This window comes from Botryllus schlosseri, chromosome 8, assembly GCF_051294905.1.
Source record: "Botryllus schlosseri isolate E-star chromosome 8, Bs_hap1, whole genome shotgun sequence".
NCBI lineage: Eukaryota > Metazoa > Chordata > Ascidiacea > Stolidobranchia > Styelidae > Botryllus > Botryllus schlosseri.
The window spans coordinates 13,301,877-13,311,765 of record NC_137243.1 but is presented as its reverse complement, the minus strand read 5'-3'; the positions used below and the strand labels follow the sequence as shown (position 1 = coordinate 13,311,765).

Genomic DNA, 9,889 nt, shown 5'->3' with positions numbered 1-9,889 from the left:
AATAATCAATCAGGTTTAATAATATTTTCATCGTTTCAAAACATCACAAGACTGCGATACAATGAAAAGATAGCAAGGTGTCGAAACAACTTGGAGTAGCCTTGGATCAGACACCCACCTTAGCCTAGGCGAAGTAAAGAAGAGACATGCAAGCTGAATGAAAAGTAATGCGGAGAATATAATACGCAAGCGACAAAATGAGGTGAGACAGGTCACATCGTCATATCCAGTCAAGTTTATGTTTATACATTACGAATCAAATATCAGAATCAATCAGTTAAACATTCTTACTGAGTCGTGAATGATTGACAGGCCACGCAGCCACCATTCTATTTATTTCTGTCATTTTCCCACGGTATATTATTGTTGGCTGGGTCGGCGTATCGCTGCGAATAAGATCGGGATGGATGTGGAAGAGGGCTTCAGAATTGTGGGAGCATGTGGCAGATATCAACTCTTACTGTTCCTGAGCATATCCCTCAGTTCTGTACGTTATATCTTACTATTTTACCAATTTGAAATATCGCTCATTTTGATTTGAAGCAACGTCGTAAATTTGTACTCGAGTACAACTGTACAAGTAGAAGTAGAAATAGAGATTTCCAAGTCAGTATGAGACCAAGTATTCTAGGCGAAAATCTGCCTAGAAAACAGAACTGTCTAGTATATAGAAGTGGGAGTATACTATAGTCTAAAAACACACGCACTTGAATAAGCAGTGCAATTAGTGGATAAAACCTACTTGGAGTTCTTTGAAAAGTAGAATTACTTCATTACTGGCCACCTCTGTCTGATAACTCACTATTACATCTGTTGATCTGTAGACATACATGTAGTGGAGCAATTTGGTTGTCTATTTAGTTCATGACTTCACAGGAATCAATAAATCTACCCATATTATCACCTGACGAGATTTTCAATAGCCCATTTATTTTATTGCTACTAAGATTTGTAATGCAGTACTGGCACCAAGCCTCTAACAACTCTGCGCAGTAGGATTCATTTTATATTTGCAGATCACAGAGCATTTGATGAACATCATTTGATTATTCATATCAAATGACGCTGCAATATTATATTGTATTGTCTGTTTATACTGCTGGACCCCTATCGAATCTCGGTTCATTTTTTGAAATAAATCCTGTGTGATGAGACCTTTTCTGCATAGAATAATTGAGTAATTAAACAGAAAGTTCTGTGTGACGTTGCCACCAATTCCACTCTGGCTGCTGGAATGAAAATTTCATTAAAAATTGAAATTCTGCTAGGATTTGTTGTCACTAATAATCCTAATTTTATATGCGTTAACTTGAAAAAGAATTAAGGAAATTATACTGTAGTAACTTGGTGGAGAAATGTTGAGTTGATTGATGATATACTATTTCTAGGTAGTCATGGCTTTCCAAATGGTTTTGATGGTGTTTGCTGGGGAGAACACTCCGTTAACCATTGGAAAAGGCGGGAAGCGCATACCAGTTGGAAAGTACACTATCGTTGACGAGGTATGGATAAAATTGCATTTCTTTTATAATTAGTATGACGATAAAACTAGTCGCAATTTTTCAGCAGCCTACCTTTTAATGTCGTGGCCTCTATCACTCGTTGGTTAGGCTATGTGTCTTTTCTTGCAAACCAGAGGCTTAGGTTTCGATCCAGGCTGGCAGTATGCACAAAACCAGCCCCTAGCGGTATAAAGTAAAACAACCATTGCTAATCTCAAGTCCGTATTAATGCAGATATTAATCCAGATATATCATGATGCCTATCACTGAGGTATGATCTGATATGGCAACCCGACACACAGTACAAGATGAAAGACTCACTCACTGCATGTCAGGGCCAAAACTGTATTCTAAAAATGTTTCACTTTTCTGCAACGTGAAAAAATAGTGGGGCGACTTGTCACATTTTGTGTTTCTTCCGATGTGTTGTCTACAAATTTCTGATTTACATGTATCCCATTGTTTTCGGAAAGTGAAAATACATCTTCACTTTGTGCTGTGATACCGAAATATCTACATTGAATAGTAAATACAGGATCTTTATATACTGTACCATGTAATGCTCTTGTGTTTCAGTGGAATCTTCGTGGCGACAGAGAGTACATCGTCAGCACCATTCAGGCCATGTTTATGTTTGGAGTCTTACTAGGCAACATACTCATCGGTCAGCTATCAGACAAATATGGGAGAAAACCGATATATTTCAAAGGTACGCCAGTATTTTCATGCCTGTGTAGCAAGGAAATTGCTACTTTCAGCAGAATGATACAAGTCTCGTATTGATTCGAATAATTTTGATGATCTCAACCCTGAATTCACTGGTCCCATAAAAATTATCAGACTAAGAAATCATCATCGAATATTGCAATCGAGCAGCAACGTTTACTTTATATCTATTCAAATTCGTCACATAAGATCACGCATGCTAGTAAGGCATGCAATGAACAACTTAGCTTGCTCAGGAATGTAGAATTGAATATTGAATTGGACAATGTACTGTGTTGCACTGTCGATTCACGTCCAGACTATGCTTAACGGTTGCATTGCTGTAATTTAAAGCGCCTGTCATAGTTCTAAGCAAAATCTTTTTCCAGCATTGGGTCTTCTCCTCTTTGTCTCGTTCCTGGCGACATTTTCAAGTGACTGGAGGATATTTTGTGCGCTGCGATTTCTGGCCGGCTTTTTTCAAGGAGGCGTTGTTTTGGTCGGGTTCGTTCTGGCGCAGGAACTAGTTGGATCCTCCGTATGGCCAATCACCGGTGTGTATGCCGTCGTGACGGTTGTAAATGTTACGCGTTGTGCTGCTTGGTGTGGTATATCGTCTAATCCAGGGGTCTCAAACTCAAATTTGCTTGCATACCAATTTTCGTCGTTTTTAATGACGCCGTGGGCAGCAGCATCATGATAGGGTTATTCAATGTCTGTCCAAGTAGGCCTAAGTAGACGTGACCTTGCAGAATGACATTACATACCTATCGTGGAAATCTGATTTACTGTGTAGCACGTCACGCTTGGCACAAAAATTCGCATTTTTAAGTATTTTATTATATCTGTTTTTTGAAGCGGGCCGCACAAAATGTTTGTGTGTATGAGACCCCTGCTTTAATCTGATCTTTTTTTTTAAATTTCGCATACGTAATAACTAGGGCAAGTTTGTTGTTGCAGTTAAATCCATGGAAAGTTGCATTTATTTTTCACAAAAGTTGCAGTAAAAAGTTGCATTTATTCTTTCACAAAAGTTGCATTAAAAGACCACATTTCGGGTCGGTTGACTAAAAAAAAAATTGACTTCCCAGTTCCACTCCCAAAATACAGTCTCCTTTGGTTGACTAAAAAAAACGGTAAACTTCCCGGCTCAGCTCCCAAAATACCCGTTAGAGCGTTACTTCAGTGCTGATTTACGGTATTTCAGTTGAATTTGGCGGTGTATTTCAACCAAAATTCTCAAAATTCCCAAAATCTTTTTAAATATACTGCCAAATATTTCCAGTAAGTTGGTTGCATGGAAAATCAAATAAACTTTCATGAAAAATCGAAAAAGTTGCATGAAAAAAAGTGGACAAAAGTTGCAAAAAGTTGCACTATAAGATTCCTTCAAGCAGCTTAAAACAGCATTCTGCATAACTTTCGAGTATTTAGGAAGCTGCCGGAAGCTGTAAAAAAAATTGCAAAAGTTGCCGAAACTTGCCCTAGTAATAACGTTTGTCATACCATACAGTCCTTTATTATTAAAAAAAATTCAAATAATATGTTTTATACGGTTGCATGATCACATAGGCCTACCATAGCAATGTTTAACGTTTGGTTTAACTCACGTGTCTTCGCTTAAATTTGTGGGATATATTGTTTGTTGTTGATCTCGTATGGCTGTTTGTCAATAGATTTTTTAGTAATGATGGCATTGTGTATTATAAATAGCGTTTGCTCATAATTTCCTAATTCTTTTTCAGGTAGTTTTATTCAGCTTCTATTCTCTGTCGGCCTCATGATTCTGGCTTTGTTAGCGAGCATTTTCACGAACTGGAGGGGGTTGTGTGTGGCCACATCGGTGCCCGGGATCATTTTTCTACTCCCTTACTGGTAAGTTCAAATGCTTCGAGAAAAGAGATTTCTCAATAGAATTTAGCTGCCGCGAGTGATAGGCTACCTACTGTTTTCAATCTCGTAGGGCCGTCCCGGAGTCGCCTCGGTGGCTGTATTCGCAAAACATGACAGCTGAAGCGGAAGAGGTTTTACGCCATCTAGCAAGAAAGAACGGAATATCCACACCTGATATCTCAAGTATGTAGACTTGTCACGGTCCGTTGCAGCTGTAGCAACCTTTTCCGCAAATTGATAAAATTTCAAATACAAAGGAATGAACCTTGAGCATATATGAATCAGCGGGTAATGGACTTGCTCACCTCTACCTATCCAAGATAAATATAAAATGTAGGCTACTCGATATCTTGCATGAGTGCACGTTCTCAGGTTTGTAATGACTCGTTTCGCAATTTTTCGTTGACCCAACTTGACTCGAGTGGATTTGTGCATTGACTCGGACTCGACCGGTTGCTCCCTGTCTCTGACATGACTCGGCGGTGAATTTAAAATGACTCAACTTGACTCAAAACTGTAAAAGTCAAATTGGCATGTGACTCGGAACCTCGTGACTTGGTTACAACCCTGTACGTCGTACGTTGCCATTGCACTATCAAGCCACAAGTATAAGTTCTAAATGGGCATGTGCTTGTATATTGTAAAAACCAGCCCCAGATGACAATGATGACATGGGAACACGACAAACAGGTTGTATTTTGTTTTTGCCTGGTGAGATATTTGTCCTCGGCTGTAATTTTAGATCCTGCGCGACCTAGCATGGTATCAAGTGTAATAAATCGAGACCCCGTCGATTACCACCATTGTTTTGCATTCTAATCAATAGCTTTATGATTTGCCTGTAGCTTCTGTTTCCTATAGGGTCATATGCTCCGATCATTTCAAACTGGATGTCTCGAAATCTTTGAATGATTGTGTTTCAGAGATTGTCTTGCAGAAGAGCAAAAGTGACTCGCACTCGAGCAAGAAGCAGTACTCAGTTTTAAGCTTGTTTTCAACTCGGAGCATTGCGAAGCGTACCCTGGTCATGGCTTACACGTGGTAAATGATATATTTCTATGTCTCTCGAATGAAATATACCAATTTCTATATTTTATGTGTTACATGGTTGTTTTTGGATCATGTTCGTGTTTTTCTGAAGGCGGTTTACTTTTCTTTTAGGTTCGTATGTAGCTTTTCTTATTACGGACTTACCCTGGCTGCCAAGGACTTGGCAGAAAGCATTTACGTAAGCGTTGCCTTGTCTGGTCTGGTTGAAATACCGGGAAATATAGCTTGCGCTGTTCTACTCAATCGGCCATGGTAAGTGACTGACGGTAACGGTTGAATGTCGAATTGGTGTTTTGATAAAAAATTATCATTTTTGATATCTTATCGATTGGATTACTTGACAGAAAGTGCATGCTTGTGACCGGAATCCATTACCATTGTTAAATGTATCTGTCATGGTCTTCATTGTTGATACTCAAGTAAAAGTAAATGTAACGTAGTAAATTTCCATCTAATTACAAGTAGTTGCAGTAATTGCCCCAAGACATGTAAAACTAATTAAACTAGAAGTGAAAATGCAGATCTAAAAGCGCTCAAATAAGTTGTTTCGCAAAGCAGATGTGGTCATGGCCACAGAACAGAACTTCAATGTGCAATTGAATGGTATATTCATATCGAATGAACCCAAATGTTTTCGGCTGACACTTGTCAGGGGTAATCGCCAGCAACTAGTAGACGATTACCCCTGACGAGTGTCAGCCGAAAATATTCGGGTTCATTTCAATATGAATATACCATCCAATTGTACATTGAAGATCTGTACCTCTAAAAAACTTTTCTTGTTATATAAAATTTTGCCTCTCTGTATTTCGTATACACTGTATTCATCAAATTCTCTGAAGTTCATATATCATTTCATGACCTTGTGGTGTTTGAACAACAAAGTATTCCGGTTAGCACAAGGATCATGATCAAATTGCTGGTAACAGTCGATAGCGATCAATTGGTGTTTTGTACTGAAAATTTACTGCTCGTTTGTTTTCACTTATCTGTTGACAAAATACATCTCTCTTTTTCTTACATGCATCAGCATCGTTATACCAACCAGTGCTGTTCGGTCTTTCGTTATTACCGCATTTGGGTTTTGCATAGGGCTGGTCGACGTAGGACACTCATCGCGTTCCTAGCTTTTGTCGGCGTCTCGTGCTTCTCCATCATGTTCCTGCACGATCCATCCGGTACCTTTTTGCATGCGTGCCCCGATGATACCAAACAATTTAAATGTACCCATGGCTCTCTCCTCCGCAGTGAAAACGGTGGCCAGAACTGCTCTGGCTCTCGGCGGCAAAGGCGGAATATCGGCGGCGTTCTGCTTGATTTACATTTACGCGTCTGAGCTGTTTCCCACTGTGGTGCGAAACGTCGGTATGGGCTCGTCGTCTATGTCGGCCAGGGTCGGAGGGATTTTATCGCCTTACGTGCATATGCTGCAAGGGGATCCGTCACATGCGTCGGTGAATAGTGGATTTGTGAGTTTTTTCCTTCTGCTTTTATAGTTGGTCAATAACGAAGTACGGTACTTAACTACGAGGTGTGTCCTCCTTGCGCTAACACTCAAAGGCAATGTTTTTACACTGCTTCTACTTAAAGGGTTTTCATCACTTTTATGTGTGACATCATTTTAAGAACCATGTGATATGCCATCGCAATATTTTCGAAGATGCATCTTGCCATTTAGATCGACTGCCAAAATTATGTGAACTGTGAACCTTACTTTTGAATCCTTTTTTTTCCAATTGAAGTAGTTTTGACAATTTTTGGAAACGTGACTTTAACCTGTATTTGAGTAGAAATTTATGAACTACTTCTACTTCTGCTTGATTACTAATGCTAAATACTTTAACCAGTTCTGATTTTTGTATTCTGCAGTAGTGTGAAGCAGTACTGTGCTACTCGTGGCAGAATTTGAGTGTAAATAACAAGTGAAGTACCATCAGCTACTAATTGGGTAGGATTAGATCCTAACTGGCGGCTGTTCATAAGAGTTCTGTACTTTTCAAATTCACTAAAACCCAGCACCAGCAATTGTATGAACCTGATGCTGTTTCCAGTCTATCAATAAAACTGTTTTAGTAGATGAATTTATTGAGCAATTCAAGTAACGATAGCTATCTGACTGACTGACTGCGCCAATGTGTGCATCGTGAAGTCAGATCCTGTGCTATCCAATCCTCATATTTCTTTTCAGACGCTCTTCAGTGCAGCCACGCCTTATCTGCTGTACGGCGCTCTATCCGTATTTGCGGCCGGCTCAATCGTTCTTCTGCCCGAGACTCTAAATCAACCTCTGCCTGATACGATCGCCGATATCGATTCGCATAAAAGCGAGACTCGTTATAGGAAATTAAAGAATGGTGTTGAGGTATGAAGAAGTGTTTAATTTTCTCGGTGTGGCATTTTTGCCTATGTGATGTCGAAAAAAATCAGATTCCCGTCTTTTCGGCATTGGCAACTTGATCACTTTAGTTACACTATAGCCTACTTCCCAAATATGACATTTACATTTTGATGGGGGAGGAGCACCCTGACTTATAATATCGTATACTGTAGCTTATTTACAAATTAAAATGTGATGATATTGAAACACTGACCGTCTCTGTCATGTAATTCAAATTTCTAATAGTCTCTGACTCTTGTTCGGTAGTCACACATCCCAGCCCGTTGCTATAACAGGGGGTTCTAGTTCACTGTCCAAGTGGGGCCAGTTCAATATGGTACAAGGCAAAATTAATACCTTTCTCCTATACCGTTTCATTAATTTTGAGTTCTATGTCATATCCCATTCCATTGGGTCTGTGATAGTGTCGGGAGTGTCGGTTTCATGCCATATATCATGTGAAGCTATGTAATTTTCAATTTAGGAACTTCCATTAATGCCCGCTGAAGATGATACGACTGATGTGAAATCTCAACCGTGGGTTTAACAGCACTGCTATAATGATTTATGTTCATTCCGATCTATATATATTGTGCAGCGGCCTTTTTGTAGTATGCTTTGCACCAATATTATGTGTCTTTTTGCTCAGAATATATGTGTCTGCAAATAGAGTTTTTTAGAATGTAGGATGTCCTATTTGTAAGTGAAATATGATACTCAACATTTCGCACTTTTTGGTAGCACTAATACTACGTGGAATATCAACTTATGATATACAATTATGTGCCTAGCCGATGTCTATTTTTATTGTAAGATATGAAATAAGTTGTCAAGTATTGCATGTGCAATAATATATGTATATGAAAATATATAATGTACATTGTACAATATACTATGTGTGCGTTCAATTGTTCATAAATCATGAAGTTTAGTTGATTTTCACGTTTTGCTGATGTCGACAGATTTTGGAATTTGCACGACGACAGTACATAACTCTGAAGCCGTGTAAGAAATTAGTCCAGTTGTGGATTATGGCCACCAATTGGTTCCTCTGAATAAATCCGAGGACGGATAAGAACATGATAAGAGAACGGTCACATAACCTTCCTTTCCTAGAGAAACTCAAACGATTCAAGTCAAGAAAAAGATTACACAGTTTATACCCACCCCCTCCCGACCTGAGAGATATGACGTCCACCGTTAGCGAGCGCGGCAAATATATCGAACTTCTATGCGAGGGGGCTGTGGCTTTTTGTTAGATATATGTTTGTGTGACAGTGATTTAAGAAGATTTCGTCGAACACGTACCTGTGTCTTATACCGAGTAGCCACATATGACGATTCGTCCGAGCTTGGGCGTTAAGATACTCGTCCGAAATTTATGGTTAGGAGTTCGGGATTCTCAAAAAAACATACGTTTATTCTATAGGTTATTACGTTTTCGCAAATGCCCACAGTAGCCGTCAGCTTTTAATTTACCGGTAACTTACCGATACCGATGGTGAGCTACCAGACGTACACTATAGGCCAGTGTTGGGATGACTCGAGTCATGACTTGACTTGGCTCGAGTCACCTTTTTCGCATGACTTGACTCGAGTCACTTTGCAAAAATGACTTGACTTGACTCGGTGTATCAGAAATGTGGATTGACTCGTGACTCGGACCAAAATTCACGAGTCAATTTCAAGTCATCTAGTAATCGGTGTCGATAAAAATCACTGTTCGAATTGTTCGCGAAACGCTGGTGTAACCCGTGAGAGCGACCAATCATTCAATGATCGCGCGTTTTACTGAGCCTACATTGTTCTCTCACAATAAATTGACCACAATCGAAGTGATCGGACCTTACAGCAGGGTTGTAACCAGCAAGTCACAAGGTTCCGAGTCACAAGTCAATCTCACTTTTATATTTTTGACTCGAGTCAAGTCGAGTCATTTTCAATTACCACCGAGTCAAGTCCGAGTCCAAGTCAGCGAACAGAGGATCGAGTCCGAGTCACGGTATTATGACTCGAGTCCGAGTCCAAGTCATTGTGTTGACTGCTCGGTTTCCAGTTAATGTCTTCCTAAACCCACTTTTTTAACTCTGTTTGGTGATATTGAATGGTTCGCATTTATAATATATCAATTTTCCTCACTTTTAGCAGTTTCTGGTCGCATTTTCAAGCATCAGTACCAACAAACGAAATCCCAATAGTGTGCTGGCTTCGAAATTACAATGAAATGTCGGTCTTCGCCGTCTGAATCTCGAGTCAATGACTTGCTTCGAGTCATGCGCAATGACTCGAGTCCAAGTCGAGTCAATCTGTCGAGACGAGTCATTTCCGTATTTTGAGAAAATGACTCGAGTCGAGTCGAGTC

The 9,889-nt window shown here is 39.7% G+C and overlaps 2 protein-coding genes across 2 annotated transcripts in view; both read left to right on the top strand.

The window, feature by feature from the left end:
* LOC145444867 (dihydropyrimidinase-like) overlaps positions 1 to 9,889 on the top strand; it is a 177,442-nt gene that overhangs the window by 21,960 nt on the left and 145,593 nt on the right. The gene's annotated exons all lie outside the window — the stretch shown is intronic.
* Positions 334 to 8,422, top strand: LOC145444868 (solute carrier family 22 member 15-like). Its single transcript, XM_080322911.1, has 12 exons — positions 334 to 487; positions 1,389 to 1,502; positions 2,079 to 2,211; positions 2,597 to 2,761; positions 3,953 to 4,082; positions 4,171 to 4,283; positions 5,024 to 5,141; positions 5,262 to 5,402; positions 6,243 to 6,328; positions 6,399 to 6,619; positions 7,339 to 7,512; positions 8,012 to 8,422. Exons 1-12 carry the CDS (start codon positions 404 to 406, stop codon positions 8,072 to 8,074), a joined length of 1,542 nt encoding a protein of 513 aa, XP_080179037.1. The 5' UTR covers positions 334 to 403; the 3' UTR covers positions 8,075 to 8,422.